At 40.8% G+C, this 21,880-nt stretch overlaps 1 protein-coding gene across 1 annotated transcript in view; it reads left to right on the top strand.

Moving 5' to 3' along the window:
• The first annotated feature begins 339 nt into the window (after positions 1–339).
• ST8SIA6 (ST8 alpha-N-acetyl-neuraminide alpha-2,8-sialyltransferase 6) overlaps positions 340–21,880 on the top strand; it is a 48,299-nt gene continuing 26,758 nt past the window's right edge. The window contains exons 1-4 of the mRNA XM_061997066.1: positions 340–447; positions 720–815; positions 10,166–10,264; positions 15,601–15,687. Coding sequence (XP_061853050.1) covers positions 353–447; positions 720–815; positions 10,166–10,264; positions 15,601–15,687 — 377 coding nt within the window. The 5' untranslated portion in view covers positions 340–352. The remainder of the gene's footprint in view (positions 448–719; positions 816–10,165; positions 10,265–15,600; positions 15,688–21,880) is intronic.

Below are 21,880 nucleotides of genomic sequence, written 5' to 3' on the forward strand. Positions count from 1 at the left end.
CCTCAGCGAGCCCGGCAGCCCCCGGCCCGGCAGCCCCCGGAACCCGCCCGGGGCGCGCCGCGCGCCTGAGGGGAAAGTTGGGCGGGAAGCGCGGCGTGCTCGCCGGCCGCCCCTCAGCGCCACCGGCGCCTCAGCGCTGCCAGCCCGGCCATCGGCCCCGCCGCCGGGCAGGGCCCCAGGCAGCTCCGTTGGTTGCAGGACTGATGGCGGCGCAGGGCTGCAGCCGCCAGAGCAGGCGAGGGGCGGAGCGCAGAGACCCTGTGGCTGCCATGGCCGCCTGCCCCTCCCCGCAGCCTCCCTTAAATACTATGGGGCGGCCGTAGCTGCGGCGGGCGCTGCTGCTGAGCGCACCATGCGGGCTGTCATCGCCTTGGCCGCGGCGCTGGGCAGCCTGCTGCTCGGCGGCTGCCTCCTGCGCCTGGGCGGCCAGCAGCCCCTCCGCGCCAGGTAAGGCGGCCGGGGGGCCTCGCCCGCCGCGGCGGAGCTGCGGGGCGGGAGAGCCTGGAGCCGGCTGGGGAGGAAGGAGCGGGACGCGGCCAGCCCCCCGCTGCCGGCAGAGGGGCGCGGCGGAGCGCGGTGCGGTGTCCCCCGACGCCGGCCGGCTCGGCTCGGTTGTTAGCGGCGTGTGAACGATTCGTGGGGAGGACACCGGCGCCGCTGACGCCCGGTGATGTCTAATCGTGGTTTTGACAACTTTGTTTTCCCGTCTTGCTTGCCAGGGGCTGGGAGGAGGACGCAGGAGTAGCTACTGTCACACCGAAAGTGGTGCGAGCCCTCAGGTCCCCCCTGCCGTCCCTTCCTCAAACCGAGAACAGGTACGGGCTGCCCGCCTTCAGTTACCGGTAGCGTGGGTCCGTGTGGAAGGGTCGACAGAAGCAGAAATTTGCCCGCACTCCAGTTCATTCTTCCTTTTGTTTTGGCAGCTTAATCCACGAGAGCGCTAGAAACTTACTAAGCTTGAGAAATTGACAATTCACGTTCACCGTAATAAATTGTTCTCTCATAGGCCCTCTCACTCTGCCGTTGGTTTTGAGCCCAATAAAATGTTGTGTATAGCAGCTTTGTTAACATACAATGCAAAAAGTCCTTGCTGAATGGCATGCTCCAGGTATCTTTTATTCTGCTTTCCAGGAAGGTGGAGCTGAGTGATGTCTTTACTATGTTTGTGATGTGTATTTAGCTAAAAAATATAGATTTTTTTCCCTTTAAAATCCATAGGATGAAGGCAAGACATATGAAGCCTTTTTTCATGTTGTGCAGCGTCTTATTTCTTGGGAACCTTTTCACTTGATCTCGTGTCTTGGTGTTTTAGATCAGTGTAGATCTTTGCTTTACAACCAGTTATTTTATACTGTGAAGTTTAATGTGAAAATAGTTGGTAAAAGTGGCTGTGAAATGAGTAGTGTCTTACTTGCAGGCTTCACTATTAACAGCTGTGGCTTTGTGCTCTTGAGTCTTCACACACTAGGAAAACTAATAGTGCAGAAGAGGGAGGTGGAATCCACACGAAATACTACTATGTAAGAAGTAGTTTGCAAACGTTTTTGCAATTCTCTTTTACTTTATATAATCTCATTAACATTGCAGTTCTGATGATTATTGTATGTTAATATGTATTGTGGTCAAAAACACATGAGAAAAATTAGAAAGAACTGGGGAATTGGGTCTTTAAGGGAGCCGTGGTGTCCTGGTTGTACTGAAGTCAGTGGTAACAATGCAGTTTACATTACTGAGGCTTCCATCTCACCCAATCTAGCTGAATTTGAGGCTGAAACAATGTATACTTTCCCTATGTGAATGCAAGTGATGTTAGTCATAGTAACCATTGCCGTGTCTATCAATAGGTTTCTTACAGGTTTCCTATGAGAGACCCTTGTGTTCCCTGCCCCAAAATTTAGACCTTTCACAAGGTGTGAGTTTATAACATCTGTCAAAATTAGAGTGAACAAAAGGAACGGGAACATTCGCAGATTGTGCAATTATGTGTTTCTAGCCTGCTTCTCTTTCCTGTGCTCATTTTTTCCCTTTCTGCCTTTTTTCTCTTCCTTCCCCCTCCTTACAATTTATTGGGTTTGCAGTATGTACTCTGTTCTACTTTGGGCTTTGTAGCTGTCACTCCATTATTCTCTCCACTCTGTTTTGTGTTATGTCTGTGGTTCCCCCCTGCCTTGTCTTCTCATACTCTTCCTTTTCCCTGCTAGTTTCTGAGCTGCAATCTCCTTCCACTCAGCTCTGTGTGCTAATCCATGGAGTCAAATTGACTAGAAATGCTGGCAGAGGGCACTTCAGAGAACAGTCTAGCTACTTCCCATCTGCTGTTAGTACACTCACAACTGGAGCAAAGAAAGTGGAAGCAACACAGACTAAAGAAGGCTGAAAATCCATGGCATGTATGGGCAGTTTTTAATCTCTGTAATAAGGCAAGCGAGCACGAGATTTTAAATACATCTTTTTCCTTAATCTACTCAGAGGATTTTGGCACCAATTTAGAGCTAGTGTTGATCAACCTGGAATTGTATTTCTGTGTGACTGAGCGCAAAAGTGTGACAAGTAAATTACTTGTCAAAGAAAGTTTCACTTCACACTTGCTCCTATGACCGTAGTATCTTTGGAAGGATGGCTTGCTGGCTGAACCCAGGAAAGGATGTTCTTTCTCACCTCAGTGACTATGCTTCTGACAGTTTATGGTGCATGTTTGGCCTATGAGGAAGGAGAGAGAGCTGCTGGTCTGACCGGGAGCTGTTACTTAATCCAGAGAGCAGCTGGAGTGGGCAAGGAGCCGTGCTGGGAGGGCTTTGATCCACGCAGCAGCTGGACTGGGCCTGTCAGAGGGCCATGCTGGAGAGATTTGATACAGAGAGCATCTGGACTCTTTGAGGAGGTTCAGACCCATCCCTCAGTGATGGAGATGGATGGTCTGGTCAATAGGAATTAGATTCTGGTTTGCAGTGGGGTTTTGCTGCAGTATCCATGAGGATAGCAAAAGCACAGAAGAGTCACTCATCGAAATAGGTTGTACAGGGGTGAGTGAATTTTTGAAACAGATGAGGCTGTGTTGTTTTGCTGATGCATAGAACTAGACTTCCCAAAGTATGGTTCTCCTCAAATACCCCGATGGTTTGAATAGCAGCACGTGTATAGTCAGGTGAGACTCTGATCTCTTCATCAGTCTGATACATTGTCAGGGTTTAGTGAGGAGCCACTTTTACTTGGAAAGAGGGGGAGGGGGTTGCAGTGCAGGCCTGGTAAAGGATTCTCAGACTTTACCCTGGCTCTGGGGTTTGGACCCACCTCTGGACCTTAAGGATGGGAATTGGAAGTGTGTAGAAGGGAGATGGAAGGAAAGGGCAAGATGGAGGTGACCACACAGACCCTGCAGCCAGGAACAGACCAAAAGAGCAATGCCAGACCAGAGACAGCCTTGCAGCCCACAATGAGAACCAGAGACCCCGTGACAGAGGGAATGAGAGCTGGAGATTCTGAGTACAGAGGGAGAGAGCAGTTTAGACCCCAACCTGGAGAAGATGAACTTGGGTTGCAGCGGCCCGTGCAGGGCTGCTTGATGTGTGGGAGACCCCGAGCTGGAGCAATTAAGCAGCATAAAGCAGCAATTAAGCCTTCCCTGTCCTTCAGGAGTTCTGAAGTCTGTGGCACTTGAGTCTAATCGTGGTCTTTTGTCCCTGGATGGGCCTAAACCATGACATACATTTGTCTGGAAAGCTAAGGTTTTCTCACCAACTCACCTCAGCAGGATGATCTGGGAAAGTAAAAAGCGCACTGTCCTTGAACTCTAAATAAAAGTCACCTAGACAATCTTTGGGATCGCAAGCTAATCTTTCTTCTTATCATGATTTCCTTTACTGTTAAAGGCATGTTTGTAACCAGACATCTCCTGAAGAACCTCTGAGGCCCTATTATTCTGTTGCCTCACAATATTGAGAGCTAATCTATTCTTTTACTTGGAGTAATTCTTTTAAAAGGATGAAACTGAAGGATGAAAGGATAAAAAGCAGGGGATTGGTTCAGACTGTCATAGATATTTAGGCAGCTATTATGTGCAGCAATGTTTAATTAGATGGTGACCAGACACCTAAAGTTCTCTGAAGATCAATGCCTTGGTAAATAACCTTGAAGAAGTGGTTTGTCTCTACATGACATTTCTTACCACTTTTTCTTGTTAAGCGTTAAATAACTCATACAACATGACTGCCTCTACAATGTACTTTTTGGGCTTTGTCCTGAGTTTATTTCAAAGCTTACCATGCCTGTTAGTAAGTTCCTACAAGGGAAGTGAAAATAGTTTTCTCAAGCATTATTTGTATATACTTCACATACAAGTACTAACAAGACAGGAGTACACTGAAGAACTGACCACCACTACTGTTACTGTTTGTGTCGACAAGTTTAAGGCATTTGCTTACTGTTTCCATAACTTACTCTCTGCCTTCTCAGGTCCAAGGCAGGCACAGTGTAGAGGCTGTTGGGGTAATTGGATGGTCGGTGGGAGGAAGTGATTGAGGAACTATGAGTAAACAACTTAGTATTAATACAGTGTTCTGTAGTGTTGGTTTCTCCAGCTCCTCTCTCTGCAGTAGATCTTTATCCAGGCCTAGGGAATAAACAACTGTACTTAATTAACTGTGCTACAGAGACCTGTACATTCTGTCTTCTGTCAAAATGTTGCATTCTGACAGGCAGAAGGGAAGAAGAGACAGGCTATTACCATGATTATGAACAGTAGCTTAGTATATTGCACAAATAATTCTCTATAGTTTCGATTAGTCAGCACTGGTGGCCACTTCACTAATTTTACTTCCCTCTTAGTCTTTTTTTTCCCTTCATTCCTGAGTGATCCATGCAGCCATATTCTAGGAGTACATTTCTAACACATGCCTCGTGTATTAGTTCTGCCTAAATGAATAGGTTTGCAGTTGAAAGCTGCTGCCAGGACACGTTTATGTTCTGACAGCAATGAAGGGTTTCCCAACCTCTTTCTGTTTACTTGGTCCAAGTGAAACTGCTCTGTCATTCTGTCTGTCGTGTACTATTGTAACATCATCTTAGTTTAAGTGCCTTATTCTTTTCACTTTACCCACCATGAGGCTTGGGATGTTGCCTACCATGTTACCTGTCATGCACTTGATGGAGTTCATAAATAAAAGGTATCCGATCTTACGTACCTCTGATGAACGTGCTGGAACATCTTCCAAATAATTTCAAAATGCAGCTTAAAGACCTGAATTAACATTCCTTAGATAAGCAAAACCTCCATGGAAACTTGAACAAGGATAGTAGGATTGGTGTCTTTCACAGTTTCTGTGATTAATGTTTCAAGACAAATTCTTACTCCTATGGTTTGATAAAGCCATTTTTATAGTCCATTTCACTAAGCATTTAAGTTGTGTATTGCCTTATTAATCAAAGTGTTTTGAACCTTAAAAATGTCACCACATTCTTATAATCTGATTCATTCAAAATAATGTCAAAGACAGCACTTGAAAGCACCCTTCCTAGGGAAGTATGGAGTACGTGTTTTAATAGTATTCAACTAACAGACAACGAGATTCAAGTATAAATTGGTCTCATCAAGGGAGAGATTAAGAAAGAAGGTATATGCAATCTGAATAGTGTCATTCAGTGCTGCTTTGGTAGGAGGATATAAATGTTCAGTTTTGCATGCAGATGTTACCTTTTAGCTGGAGATGCTCAGCTGGAACAAAGTTCAGAGATCCTGTGCTGCTTCAGGCAGACAAGACCAGAAAGCCACAGGAAAATTGCTGCTGGGTACAGAGTGAGTAAAGCCAATGAGTGGAATTTTTTGCTATGTTCAACTCTTGCTGAAGTTAGGGGTTAAATTCTTGTTAGTTTCAGTGCTGCCAGACAGTCCAGTTCTGAGCTCTTTTGAAAATCTCCCCCCTCATTCTTTCATTTGTTTCTACCTGATTGTGTGGGAATTCCAGAGGATCCTGATCTTTATGTTATGGTGTAATTCACTGCACTGTATTTCCTTTTTCCACATGCTTTATTTTTTTACCCACTGCCATTCATCCTTTTTTCACCCATCGTATGCCCATCCATTTTTCTACTCTCATTACTGTTTGGGATTGAGTTTGGCTTTGGTTTAAAAGGGCTTCCCTTTTCTTTCCCACCCTGTACCACCGCTCCCCTAGGACTCCGTGTTAACTGAGGTACCTTTCTGTCCAGTGATTCCCCTCACTAAGGTTCCCTCAGAACAGAATGTATAGATGCAGAAGAAAAGGACATGTGGGCTTTTCATATATTTCCTCTATTTCTTATTCTAAAAGTGGGTTCAATTCTTGTCATAAAGAATTTCACAGTTTAAAGAACTACTGAATTCCTCAGAGCAAGATATAGAATAACGACATGTTGATAAATATGGCACATGGTCTTAATCTACTGTGTATTTATTAAAGTACAGATGGTGTACTTTCTGAGTTCCTAGAATTACCATAGGAAGTATGTGGTCCTCAAGCTGTTCCTATATGATTAAAAAAACCCAACAGGGTGGGTTTTTTTCAGATTTTGGCCAGTGAGGTTGGCTTTGAGAACATCGAGACCCTGAGGGAAATGCAGCAAAAATGTCTTTGTTTCATCAGTTTTACAAGTTCAAGCCAACAGAACATAGCGATTTTTTCCACTTCAAGTTTTCGTCTAGCTTGAGAGTTAGCAAAAGTAGTTGAATGTAGCCTGGTATATGTGGTGTTAGACGTGTTATCTAATTTCATTGCAGATATTTTAGTGCAGTTCTAATTATTGGACAAAGACTGTCATCGACTAGGTCAGGTAAATTCATTTAGTGATAAATGTTGCCTTAAGCATAATTGTCTTAAGTGATCAGAAATGTAATCTGAGTCTAATGTCTGCTAAACTCTGCAATGAATAATGCAGTAGAAGTCTGGACTGTCCCTTGCACACCCTTTTTATCTGAATGCAAGGGTCTTTCACTTATGTGAAGCAGAGGCCACTCTGACAGTGAAACGGGTTCAGAAATTTAACTCTTAGTGGAATGAGTCATTGTTTTGCATGTCTTGCAAATAAACTGGTTTATTTTTCTTTCTTTTTGCACCATAGAAAGAGCATTGTATAAACTTTGTGTGGAAGAAGGCACAGAAAGAGCATTTTGGTGATGTGCCTTGTGCCTGCATTGTATAGATCAAGAAGTTGGATTAAAATTGGTGTCTGGTTTTCCCCACAGTTATGCCATTTTCACCAGCCTTTACACGTGTCATGAAAAAGCAGGGAAAGACTCTTTATTCCATTTTTTTCTCCCCTTGATGGCTGTAAAAGTGACTGTCAGGATTTAATGAACAAAACAGAACAGGGATTTCTTTTGCTCATTGTTTTAACTGACTTCTTCCTTTTTGAAATTTTCAAGTCTTCAAAATAAAAAGCAATTACATATTAAAGAATGAGGTGACTTGCTTCAGTTGATCTCACTGTTATGAATTTAAAAAGACTAAAAGTCTGTTGAGTGAAGCTTGTATTTGGTTGAGAGGATATTTATTCATTGCCCCACTGATCTCAGGACATAAATGAATAGGAAACTGTAAAGACCTTGGATTGATTCTCTGTCCAAATTTCAAACCTACTTGTGAAAGAATGTTGGCTCTGATGATGCCTGTAAATGCACCTCACATGAAGCTGATCAAACCTAACTGCCTCCTTTGACTTGGTCTTCCTGGCAGGCTCTGTGGATTAAAGAAGGTCTCCTCTGGCCAGCTGTAGCTCAGAAGGGCTAGGGCTACTTCTTAAATCTTGATTTTTAGTTGTAGTGACAGACTTATTTGCAGCAATTGCATGCACCTGACTTATAATATCAATAGTTTTGGTATTTAAGGTTCTGTTTATGCAGCTAGGCTTTGCCTGTAGCTATCTCTTTTACTGTAAGCTGCAGCTGCAGAAGTCATTTGAGCTTACTGAGTTAAAGACAAGGGAGACAGGAAACATGATTTAGTGCTAATTAAGTTTGTTTGGGAACTAGTGTTGGGTTCTTTTGTGAAAGGACCACCTGGTTCTTGGGTGCAGATGGTACTATTCAGACCAAGCTGCAATAAACCTGTAAATGGTGTAAGAAGAATATTTACTGGCACTTAACAATGTAAGATCTGGTATTTGCTCTGAACTATGTCCTCTGAGAGACTTCTGCCGTCATATTTGTGTGTCACTTGTTAAAAAAGAATGAGATAAGGAGCTGTATGCAATATCAGCCAAGGAGTTTTTGGTAGGTACTGCCGAGGTATCTATTAAAATCACTGCAGTACTGTAAGGACAGAGGTTTGCTTTCTATTGTCTTACCATTGCCCTCAACATGAGGCACACAGGCTGTGAACTTCCTAAGGGGCACTGAGTGTATATGGGGAAGAAGTTCCTGATGGTGGTAAGAAAGGAAGAGAGACCTGACTTCTGTCCTCTGCAGCCTATGTCCTGGGTGAATTGCTCCTACAGGATGACTGATTCACTAGATAATTCGTGGGTAATGGAAAGAGAAGGAAAAGCACTTTGTTCCTTTTCCCTCCCTGTCATAGCTACAAACATATCAGTCAGTTAAGTAGCAGCCATAAGCAAGGCTTCTTTTCTGCTCTTCTTGAATCAATATTCTTATTTGAGTTGCTTACAACTTTAGCTGTTTAAGAGGAGAAAGCTCAAGGGGGACCTTATCAACACCAGAAGTGAGGGTGCAAAGAGAGTGGAGCCCAGGGACAGGATCAGGGGCAACGGGCACAAACCGAAATACAGGAGGTTCCCTCTGAACATCAGGAAAGAATTTTCCTTTGTGAGGGTGATTGAGCAATGTCAAAGATTGTCCAGGGACGTTGTGGAGTCTCTGCTCTCAAAAGCCATCTGAATGCAGTCCTGAGCAACTGGCTGTAGGTGGCCCTGCGTGGGCAGGAGGCTGGACCAGATGACTTCCAGAGGCGCCTTCCAATCTCAGCCCCTCTGTGATTCTGTGAGTTAAAATGCCATCTTTCCCAAGTAAGAGCTTCTAAATCATTTTGTTGATAAGTGGTCTCTGTGGTTTAATGGATGAAGGCAATGGAGCTTTGAACTTTGTGAATGGAATGGTGGTTCAGGAGCAGAGCACATTGGGTACAAAGCAGGAAGACTCTTTGCATATGAATGCCTCTATAGTTGGTGGCTTGGCTGTTCTGTATTTCTAAGAACAGCATGAGTTCTGTTCACTGCGGCAGCTCACACCCAGGAGTGAATGACACAGCATCTATATCTTCTGTATTTCTGGTTTCTTTGGACAAATAGGTTGCAATGTATAAGTACTCCATAAGTAGTGAGTCAGTGAAAAGAACCCAAAAGGAATGGGATGGAGGGAGAGGAGATGGTGAGGAGCAAGGAAAATAAAAAAGCTATAGGAAAAAACCCCTTGATAGTAAATGGGAATATACACAGCAGAAGGTTGATAACAGAAGAGAGTGACTGTATGAGATTGAACCTAGAATCATGGTGAACCAAGGTGAACAGAATAAAACTTTGATTTCTCAGTCATTTACCAGTTTACAGCTCAATCTTCTACTGGGACTGTCAGGGCAAGGGAACCACACAGAAATCTGGTGAAAATAAGACAAGAGGAATTAAAGATCACTGTCTGGCACTTGTCTTGGTTCCTTTTGCAAATATTTATTCTCACTGTGTAAATAAAGAATAAACAAGGGAGGAAGTAGTAATCTCGAGTCAATACATTAAGATCCAAATAAAAAGATCCACTTCACCTGTGGTGTGTCCCTGTACATATTATCTTGGCTCTTAATATTGCATTTTATCAACAATGTGAGGAAACCACATCTGCTAAATAATTTTCTGGTGAATATTTTAAGTATCTTCAAAACATAATATTCAAGAGACTTGCCATTGATTTTCTTTTTAATTACATTTTCTGATTACCGTGGAAAGCAGAAAATATGATACAGACTATGAAATAACATCACTTTAAAGGATCAAATATTTTCTAGTCACTATCAGTAAACTCTTTTGTACAAGAGCTTTGCAATAGAAATCAATGAGATTTCTTTGGTAATGTTTTGAACCGTTATTAATCTTATTGTCACAGCAAAGTAAACACGACAGCATTGTCAGAATGTGTTCTCTTTTTAAAAGTTTGTTGCTTTTTTCTCCTTCCCACCCTTTTTAACAGAACAACTGTTAATAAAAATGGAATTTACCAGATTGAACAGGCTTCCAAATGTAAGGCAATTCAGGACAGCATTTTGTCATCATCGATCAAGAAGAAAAGGTAGGTGTTAGCTGTGCTTTCTGCTTTGTTTGTTTGAAATAGAAAGATTGTCCTCTTTTACATAATTCTCAGTTATATTAATGTAGAGCTATGGAACAGGAAACTGAAATTGTTCAGCCAATGTTTGCCTGCATTTTTTCTTTCCCGTGAATTTGATTTATCTGAGGTGGATTTGGGTGTTTTTTTATAAGGCAATGAGATTTCTGTTTGCCAGTTAGCAGCATTTTATTCCAAGGTTGAACAGAATCTGTGAGGTATCATTTCATTCTGGTCTTTTTTTCCTGATTGGTGAACATTCCTGCTACGAGCAACCTCAGTTAATGGATTCTTTTCAGCATATTCATTAGAGGGAGGGGGGAAATGCATCTGTATAAAAACTTGCCAATTAATTACACTCATTATAATAACTAGTCCACAGGAAAGTAATAATTCAATTTTACATACATTGAAAAACTCCCCAAATGAATTTTGGGTTTCAACCTGCTGTTCTGCAAAAAAAGATCTTTGATATCAGCTCTGCTAAAATTCCTTGCCACTTTTTAAAGTGAAAATGGGAGAAGCAGCCAATTGCTTTTGATGTGTAACATTTTGTTTGTATGACTACAGCAAGAAATAAAACATTGTAAATAGCATAGACTTTCCATTAGAACTGAGTTCCAGCTTGAAATTAATTATATGCCATGGTATCTTTTATTTTTTTACCCCCCTCCATTTGTGAAGAGAAATGGCATGAGAAACAAGAGCTCTGCTAAAAAGAATTGTGGTCCTTTCCCCATTCAAAGAACTGTAGCAAGTCAATTTTTTCCTTAACAACAAATTAACTCATGATTTTAAAACTTCTCCTGCCTTTGTTGAATTTTTTGAGCTGTCATCTGTTTTTAAGTCACCATATACTCAACATTCTTTCATCTTTGCTCTTTTGATTCTTCCTTTTGCTTCTCTATAACCTCTTGTCCCAGCAATATTCTACCTCATCAGCAACACTATCATTGAAGTTTTTACTTTAAGCGCTACGATACTGATGAGCTGCTAGTGAGAGCTGGAACAGAGAATGGCACACAGAGGTCATAGAATACAACTGACTGAAAACTTGAGTGATTGACACCAGTCACTGTATTGCCTCCAAAATCCAGTTACAGAAATAGAAATGCTGCTTTTTATCCCCTGTGTTGTGAAGTTGTACAGGCTGCAGCAATACAGATGTGCACTTCGTAGTTTTGGAGCTGAGATTGTAAGGAAACTGTATGAAGTGTGAGACCTTTATTCTGTGGCTAAAGGGAAAGGAGCTGTACCATTTAATGAGGCAGAAGATGAACTGTGCAGATGGGAAGATTAACTGTTGCTTGGAACAAAGGATTGTTTTGTACCACAAAATTTGCAACTCCTTGCCTTTTGCTAAGAGGAACTGCAGGGATCTGTGTTGCTTTTTCAAGGTGTGGTCCACAGACGTGGTGTATAAGGGCTTTATGTTGCAGTTGTAGACTTTCAGGGACATTCTGGACACTTACCTCTAAAGTTGGCAGAAAGGGAAGAAAATTACTAGTTTAAAGCTTGTCAAATGATCTGATAGTAAAAAATGCTATGTAAGTGGGAAGTTATTGTCATAGCAGGTATGTGCTGGTGGTGATAAAGAGCCTGGAATGCTGAGTCTTGTTGGCAGTTTGCCATTTTCATTCTAGAGCAAGCCCTGTACACACTCTCCTGAGGGCTTTAAAATCTGATACTTGCTTTCATAGTATTAAAGTGTCCAAAGGTGAAAGTGATCCTCCTTTTCTCTTGCATTTCCTGATACTGTTTTTCTTTTCTTTTCTTTGTTTGTTGGTTGAACATAAGCTGCCAAGTAGAAATATTGCCCTTTTTCACAAATGCTGCTCAATTTTCCTTCTAATTCAAATAGGGTTTTGTCCAGTGAGTGTTTAGTTTTAGCAAGTAAGCAGTGGGACTGCATCTTTCTCTCCCTTCTGACATTTTACTTATTGTCTCCCTACTATCTCAACACTTCTGTCCTTGCTCTTGTTCTTTAGATATCTGCCAAAAATTAGAAGATACTTATACTTTGCCTTGACTGTGCATAATGATTGCACCTTAGCCACTGCAGTTAATGTAGAAGGTCACTGTGTACCTGACAAGTACTATAGGAAAAAAACCCTCTTCCAGGTGTTATTTGTCATCAAGACTCATACAGTATAAGTGAGTTTCCTACAACAGCAAGTTGTTATAATGGCTGTGGTGCTGGTGGCAACCAAAACCAAGACAAAATGCATTTCATTCGTTGTTCTCAGCATTGTCATTATTATCTTGTCCACACATTTATATAGTTCAGTTTATTTGAGCTTTTTTTTCTAAATAATAAAACTCTTCTAGCATCAGTAACTATGTGCTGTGAGCTCCTGTGTGCCAGTGGAAATGTGTATTGTCCCAGCTCTTTAAAGCAGAACAGTGGAGGACTGTCTGTGTTACAGCAGTGCCATGAAATGATATCCTGATGGCCTTCTGGACTGATTCCATTGGAGAAGTGAGTCCCCAAGGCTCCTTTAAGCAGGAAATGCTAAAATAGGCTTTCTGAGAGGAAAACCAAGCTTTCTGGGCTATAAACCCAGCTGCAGCAAATCCCAGAGCTTCACTTTGAGTCTTTAAAAAAAAAAGTAATCTATGGGAATATTGTGTGTATTCAAGTAGAGTTCATTTCATGGAAGTCTTCTACCGGTGTGAGGAGATGTGGCAGCTGCCTTGCAGAGCCGCCGCAGTCGGGAGCTCCTGTCCCCCAGGACATTCTGTTGGGATGCCAGTGCCAGCGCTGGCAAAGAGAAGTTCTGACAGTCCCAAGAAGCTCTGTAAGTTGCAAGAGGAGCAAAACAGGATGCATAGGGTGAGCAGAGGTTTTGCCTTGTAAAGGCTTGTAAGTGATGCTTTTCTGGGTGAGCTGATGAGCTTAGACAGCTCCGAGCAAAGTGATTCCATCCAGTAGACCGCAGTGGAAAGGCAGCAGTTTTCTTGCATTGTGACTGGTGTTTTTACTCTAGGTGCAGCTTCTGTTATGTGTAGAAGAAGGGCTTTACAGTGAGTGCCTGTGTTTCTCAGGCCTGAGAACTAGCATTATGGAATGATGCTTTGATTTTTCTCCTTGCCACGTGATTCCCTGTAACTTGCTAATGACTTGTCAGTCCGTGCAATCTCTTTCTAAGCTGATGGTAATTTTTCTTTTCATTTACAACTCTGATCTTCATTTTATCAATGTCTTTATAGAAAAAGTAAATTCTAGCCTATTTTTTTCTCCTGGATAGTGATAGCCTAAGTAACTCATCATGCCTTGTTATGCTATTAAATTTTTTACTTTTTCCATAGGCCCCAGCATCTAAGAGGTTTTTATTGTTTAGCCATAAGGAGTAAAACTAGATAAGTGGTTCAACCTCAGCACAGGCTATTTTGGTCCTGTGCTTCTGTCCCATCCTCCTCCCAACACACATACTCCCTGGCCTGGCCTGTGCTCGTACTGACACTTGTCTGACCCCATGGTGAGCCAATTTAGGTAACAGCTTCAGCAAGAAAGTAGTTCCATTTTCTCTGGCTGCAGTTCCAAGGCTGCTAATACAGCATACTGACAGGCAGCTGCCAAAATAGGAAGACCTTGTTCCCAGTTTCTTGCTCCCATCACTCTACTTAGACTGTCTGCATCTGAATCTTTCCTGATCTGATTTAACACATTAAAGAGGAAGAAAATGCATATGCATATTTTTTTCCTCTGGGTTATCTTTTTCTCCATGGCAGCAAATTAAAATGGCCTATGAAGGCATTTGACAAGTGCTAAAGATGGTAAAAACAAAACAGATGTGCAGTCAAGTAAGTACCAGCAGTGGCTCAAGGGAGAGAATAGATTTGGAGTTGGATTGACAGAAGGAAGAATATACTGCATCAGGTCAAATGAGCTGCAGCTGCAATGAAACTAGTTTCAGTCTTCTTCCATTTCTACCAATTCATTCCTGATCTTGAGTTGTGCAAAGGCTCAATAAAATCCTTTAGGTTGCAATCATCTACGTCCTTTAAAAGTATAGAGAGAATAAAAATTGTACATGATGTCACAGGTGTAAACTTGAGCCAAAGAGCAGTTCTAATGCAGTATTCCTCTTGAAGGTTTCATTTTTTTTGACATGTAGATATGGGAGTAAATAAACAAGTTAATTTTAGCAGTTGCAGTACCTGTGTGAAGCAAAGAAAAAAGGGATCTGATTTTTTTCAAATGTTTATTATAAAGCTGTGGTACTAAAAGCATGTCAAACACAGAGAAGGGAGCTTTGGGGTTGATCTGCTGCTGCAAGCCACCACAGCCTTTTTTATATTCCTTTTTTTCCTTGTTTTGTTTGAAAACAAGTGAGATTTCTTGCTATCCCAACTCTTGTAAAACTGTTCAAAATACACACTTCTAAGTTTCAGCTTAAATAAACTCATGATCGTTTGGTTTTGGGCCAGTGCTAAAGCCATGTTTTCTAAAATAATACAAGGTAGATCTTTTCTGGAGACATGAATCCCATAGAATTTGAAGTCTCTTCTTCCCATTCCCATAATCCTCCTTACAAGTCAGAGTTACTTTTTTAAAAAGCCCTATACTAGGATGCAAGCACAAATGGGAGAAGTGTTACCATTGAACTTATAAGGGAAGAAGTATTGCCATTATTTTTCACTTACATGTTCTGAAGTATTTCACTTATCGTCAAATTTAAATCTCTTGAAAGGGTTTCAAAAGAGAAGAAACCTCTTTGGTTACATGTACCAATACAACCAAAGTGCTGGCTGAGGTAAAACAACAAACTGTTTCCTTTAGGAGATAATTTGAAGCAAAACTGCCATCTACAAATATTGACCTATGGTCTTAGATAATCGAATTAAGCTTTGGGGAATATGTAACGTAAATGAAAGAAAAGGTGTAAGAAAAATAGTGTTTCATCTTGGCTTGCAAGAGCCACATTTTAAAACATTTTTGAAGTTTAAAACAAGATAAAGGGTTTTTGTACTTGACTTTTGCACTTGTGGTGATTTCTAATGACTCCAAGTTATTTATGGTCAAAGAGTTAAGTTTCAAACCAGTGTACTTTCAAAAGTTCTGAGTTCATTAGGACATCACAGTTAAGAAGAGCTATTTAAGAGGTCATGCTAATTAAATGAGGATAGTGCTGTTACAAATTACAAAAATAAAATAGGTCATGGAATACTAAAAGCAATCCATTATACATGCACCATGCACATTATTATTAACACGTGCATCATTTGAATGTTTTAGAGACTGTTTCTAAATATACATATGTATATACTCCAGTATTTGATGTTGTTGCCTTTTTTAGATATTCAGAAGATTATTATCTTCACATAGTCACAAAACTGCAGAACTGCACCTGGGTAAGGAGAGCAGAAGAATCTATGAAATTCAGGTAATTTTCATCCTCTCATTTAGAAAAACTGTTTATGTGAGATTTGTCTATCAAACCGTACATTTCAGTCTTCCCTTTTGAAAAGAGAATGTTGTGTTGCTTTGAGGCTGCATTCATAGCTTAACATTTCTATTAATCTTTTGATGCTGGGGTGCTTGTTTATTTATATGAAACTGCACAACCTGAGTAGGATAAAAGAACTACAGAAACAAAGTAATTTCACCCACTTCCACTGTAATGGTTAACTAACTTAAATGGAATAGGTTAAAATATTCCTGACACAAAACCTACACTATTAAAAAAAGAAATAAATCAATAATGTGATTTTGTCCATCTGAACTGTCACTCTGCTAAGAGACTGTGTAATGAAGCAGTACATTTCTTGCACCAAGACTATTGCTTCCATTACAGAAGTGCCCAAGGCACTCGTTAGGCTGGAGGCTGCACGTCATGGCCCCCGAGTCCGTCAGCACGTGATTACATCTGTCCTTTCGGGATGGTGAGAAAGTACACAGGGACAATGATCCTTGAAAAGCTGCCACTCTCATTTGGAAATGCATCACACTGGTTTTAGAGAACAGCTTCTCTGTGCCAGCCTTATTTAATGCAGGGGGAAATACTCTCTTGAGCTATGTTGTTATGTGGATCAGAATTAAAGATCCTGTCATGATCATTAGAAATACTTACACTGACCTACCTTCCAACTCTATGGATTTACCTAGCAGTGAAGACTTACTATCTGCATGCTCAGCATGATACCCTTGGAAGAAGTTTGTTTTTTTGGGAGTAGAGCTTTTTGTGCAACATAAATTGCTCTGTTTGCTGTGTACCATAACAGACTAATGTTGCTTCCCAAAGCTGAGGTAGGAGAATACACAGAATTAAGGTTTAAGAAGCTTTAACTCAGGCAGGCTTTAGTTGTGCACAGAAGCATCAGAACATGATAAAGAGCTGCAGAAGTGGCCCATTCTGTTTCAGAACAGGCACATGTCTCCTATAGAGCTCATAAGAAGTGAGGCTTCTCTCATCTGCTTTTCACCCTGCTACATTTGGGCTTTTTGTTTTTAAATCTTTCTCAACTTCTCTTCCTTCTGAATGGACCAGCCACCACTTACCAGCAATTTGCCACTTCTTCTCCTGAGCGAGGTGTATGAGTGGCAGAGTAACCACTCCTTGTTCCAGCTTGACTTCATTTATTGCTTTGGCAATCTCCCTCCCACTAGGCCAATTTCTTCTACATATTCCTAGGCCTATGGAAATCAAACGTGACACCCTCTATCTAAATCACCATACAAGATTGTTGGGTTTTAAGTATGAGAATTTACTGTTCCTTTTGCTGTCTTTGCCTTCCAGAAAGGAGTATGGGTCATAAGAAGTCAAGGTGGGTCATGCAACCAATGATCAGACTGGAAATACTCAAAAGTGAAAACTATGGGGTGGGACTAAGACACCTAGAAAATATGGACTGTGTGTGCACTGAGGTGAGCTTACTAGTTTTAACTTAGCTCAAACATCAAGCAAAAGGTATCTTTTGAAACCCATAGTTCAGCACAGGCTGGACAAACTTGTTACTTAATTGACATTCAAGGTCTGTGTTGTTATGGTTTCATTGCTTTTTAGCATCCAAACTAGCTAGAATATTAGCTAGCTCATATCTACACATCCCATGCTGCAGTTCTGATGACAGTACTGGATATTCTTCTGTCCCTACAAAATTTGATCTGCGTTGATATCATACATTTTTCCATTGATATGACCAAGGACTGACACTTCAGTTTAGGGCACTGAGGATGATTATTTTACAAAGTATATGTACTTTTGCATAGGGCTTTTATTTCTTTTTCCATTCTCTTAAACTCCTCTCTGTCATTTGCTGGAAATACAATACTAAAATGTCAGAGTTGTCCTTGCTCCCAGATCGTACTGGAAACTTTCAAGGCTCTTAGCAGTTGGTCAATAGAGGCTTTAAAATATTGTTTTTAAAGAGAAAACAAAATTCAGTGTAAGATTTACTGACTAAATCTGTATGCACCCCATGCCTACAGCACTCTCAAACTTATATATCAGACTCAAACACGAGAGCCTGGAACTAGCTTTGAAAGGACACTCTAGCTGAGAAATGATGCATTGACAGAGCTCTGAGGAACAAAGCTTCTAGAAAAGTGGTGAAATAAATTAATAATCCTTTAGCAGTACCTTTCTTCATTTTTCTAATTTTGCCTGTTGTTGGTAACGCCTAATTATGTAGTAAAATATTATTCAGTTGTAAAAATCTTATCAAGCAGGTAAGCACACCCATTTAGCAGGAAAGGAGATTCATCTCAGAGGTGCTGTGCAGCAGGAATTGGATAATACAGCTAGCCACCTTCAAGAGGTGAGCTTAAACCTGCCTGTGTCGTATTATTCACCTGCCAGTGCTACCAGCAGTTTATCTGCTGACTAGACTACAGAGAAGCTGCTGGACTTCTTTCCCTGTTTGCCCTGTTAAATGGAGTGAACACTTACATCCTTCTCTAGTGTGGTGTCACTTGGGTGACATCTCTATATTAGCCTGAAGCTCTGAAGAACAGGCATGCATATTTTAAGGGATTTGATATCTTGTGCTTCAGGGCATAAACTAACCTCTAATTAATAAGGTTCAAAACCAGCTTCCCATGGGGTAGTGAATTCTCTCAGAGAAGCTTTCTTCTGTTTTCCTTTGTAGCTCTTGCTGTTGGCTGCCATCGTACTGGTGATGCAGTGAAGGAATATGTGATTTGAGACAGTATCTCTTATGTTCCTAGAAGACAGCACTGTGTCCCAAGGAGTACTCATTTCTGTTTGTGAGCCATACTCATAGAAGATCCAGGCCAAATAAAAGAATATGAATTAGATGTGCAATGCAGGAAATAAATACTCGTCTTAGAATTTGGCAAAAGGATTACAGCTGACAGCCATCTGTGGCACAAACCACAGTGTTTTTGCCAACTCATTGTGCAAAAGCAGAGTGCAGGATGCCAGGTTGACCCTCTGTTACCTGCCTCAGCTTTTCCATGCTGCTCTTGCAATCTAGTTAAGATTTATTGTGCCCCACAGTAGTGTTTGTCAGTCATTGCTAAAGAGGTTTTATCTAACTGCATGACAGAAGCTAGCAAAGGTGATATACCTACATCAGAAATGGTGTAAATGGCATCCTATTAACAGTGATTTAGGGAAGGCCTTCTCCAGTGTTTACTGCTACTCACATATAGAGAGCTATTTATTTTTAACTCATACCTTTCCTTTATGAAATTCAGCTCTGCATTTCTTGTTCTTTTTTATTTGTCTTGTTATTTTATGGCTCTACAATCATCTAGCATCTCCACATTATCCCTTTATTTCTAAGCCTGCCTGAATTCTTCCTCCCTTTTCAGATTTACATCAGCTCTCACTTGTTTTAGACAGAGCAAGTCCTCAAATTTCTTGTTTATAAGAGAGGATTGGTAGAAACCTGTAAAGGGAAGGGACATTATCTCACAGCTGCCTGGAAGTGTTGTTCTTAAAGCTCCAGGAAAAAAAAAAAAGCCATGCTGAGTAGCTTCCTCTGCAAAGCCTCTTCTAGCTACAGTCAGTAGAGTCTCAGGTTCCCTAGGTAACCTGAATATTAATTATTATATTGGTATTCTTCAAAGGTTTTCTGCTTTAAAGAAGTGTTTCATTAGTGCAACAAATTACAGAGCCCGATTGGGTGCAAGCTGTAATTGTTTTTTACACCTCCACGTCTCTGCTTTACAGGCTTTTAAGCCTGATTTATTCTCATTTGGTGGCAAATAATCTGCAGGTTTTCCAAATAGTTGCAATTCCTATTCTTCATAGAAGCTAACAAATAGCTCAAACAGCCCTCAAAATGACTGCAGGGGAGGGGAGGGAGGATATGGAGAAAGGCTGAGCAAATGCCATGTTTCAGAGAAGCCTCTGGGCATTGTATTGTCTGGGCTGTCTCACTGAGCTTGGAGCCTGGCAAAGCAATGCAGCAGTTCTTCGGGAGTGTGAACCCTGAGATACTGGGCCCCCTCCTCAGAAGGGAAAGGGAAATTCTTAGGTGTAAAATAGAGTTTTAACCCCTGTGGTGTTACATTGCAGTTCAGCTGTCAGTGTTCCAACCCACCAAAATGTTTAAAAAAAGTTACAAAAGAAAACATTAGTACTTTATAAAAAGAACCCTTTTGAAAAGAATAGTAAACTGATCAAGCCATTTCCCTGGTCCTGTAATTCCCCTCCTGCTTTTTATTCTCTTTGACCTCTATTATCCTTTTCCCACTTTAATATCTCTTCTGAAAAGTATGTTAAACATTCTTCCAGATTATAAATCCCACTCCTTTTTGAAGAGATTAGTTTGTAGTGTGCTACACTGTAACATACATAACAGTATTGCTTAACACATCCCTGAGCTACAATGAACCACAGTTGAAACCAATACCGTGCAAGGTCAATTTATGCTTACATAAGCTCACACCACCACATAATCAATAGCTTTCCAAACACTAAACAGATCAATAATTCCTCTGTACTCTCTGAAATCTTCCATTCCAGAATACAAGAAAATATGCAGAGCTCTGAAATGACAATGTGATTTGAGAGTACATTTGCTGCATAGATTTAATAGATAATATGTAAAATCAGGAGCCCACATTCCGGCACATATCTCTGTTTCAGAAGAGGAAAAGGCTGAGTGGAGAGAAAGTAATTGGTGACAGTTTGAAGAAGTGGTTGAACCTTTTAATTGCTCTACAGACTATATACTTTCCTAAAGGGTGGAGGATTCCTATAAGGGGAATCTAATTTTGGATCAGACTGAGTTAATTATGTCTTCATAGCAGAGTCTTTAAATAGTCTTTGGTTTGAAAATCTTATTACACTTTTTACATATTCAGCCTTGATTTCAAATTCAACCCCGTTGGCTTTCACTGTCTTAGACATTTCTGATGTGACTTCATTTACAGACAGTTCAAGGGCTGTCAGTGTAGCATTCTCCTCCAACATGTTCTGTCTCAGATACCAGATTTAACCACCCTTTTCTAAAAGACCGGAATATGTCATAATATGCACTTTGAAGCTATTGACTTGTATTGACAAGTCAATACAAGAAACCTGTATCATTGTCTAGAGCCCCCAGTGCAGTAGAATAAGATAATTGCTTGCTCATTATAAAATATTACATCAGTGGACATAGATAAAAGGTACTCTCACTCTTTGTAGTGGCACCCTTGAAATATTGCTGTTAGTGGAATTTTTCATGGCTTCCTTGTACTGTCACGACAGTCTCTTCAATATGAAACCTCAAAGCCTTTTTTGTCTTCACGTGTACAGTACAATAGCTCACATGAACTAATGATTACAAATACCCAAGCTAGATGAACTATTAAAACAAGCTGTTAGGCAAACATAGGCTTTTTCTGGTTATTAGTAATCCACAGACTTTGTCTCTTGGAACACTTTGCCCTTTACTCATGATATGATGAATTGTGCTGTGAAATACACTTAGTTTTGGGCTTACAGGAATTACAGCTTTAAATATTTACTAGTATAACTTTGTGTTTGTTTATCACTTTTAATGTGGTGTCTGTGTGTGTTGGGTAATGAGAGATCCACAAAGAGATATGTTTATTTAAGCATTACTGGTGTGTACAATGTGTAAGTGCTTTAAAACAAGACTGACACTGAATCATGGTGTTATTTAGGTCAGGAAAGACCTTTTAGATCATTGAGTCTAACTGCAATGATCTTGCCAAACCTACAACCTTCAAAACCTGAAGACCAACTTAGGCAAGAGACATTCCAGAAATTACAATTATCATAGAGGTACACTCGTATCTATCTTGTCCTGTCCTCGTCAGAACTGCTGGATGATTCTTCATCAGTCTCAGTGACTAACAGCAGGCAAGACTCTCTACTCTGGCTTAGCTGAGATGCAGTTCCTAGGAAAACAGTGATTTCTGAAAGTCCTGCCTTGTTTGTTTGGAAAGGGTTTCAAGGAAATGAGATTCTTTTTGCAAACAAACAATCACGTGTAGGGATGTTTGTAGAAGATGACTTAGAATCAAACAGACCATTACTGAAAGAAGTTTGGCCAGATATCTATTAAAAATCTCCAATCGTTCTGCACCTTACCTAGGCACAATGTTTGAGTGTGCTTCCTAATACTGAACTTGAGCTTTCTCCAGTGCAATTTAAG

This window comes from Colius striatus, chromosome 5 (genome assembly GCF_028858725.1).
Source record: "Colius striatus isolate bColStr4 chromosome 5, bColStr4.1.hap1, whole genome shotgun sequence".
In the NCBI taxonomy this organism is placed as follows: Eukaryota; Metazoa; Chordata; class Aves; order Coliiformes; family Coliidae; genus Colius; species Colius striatus.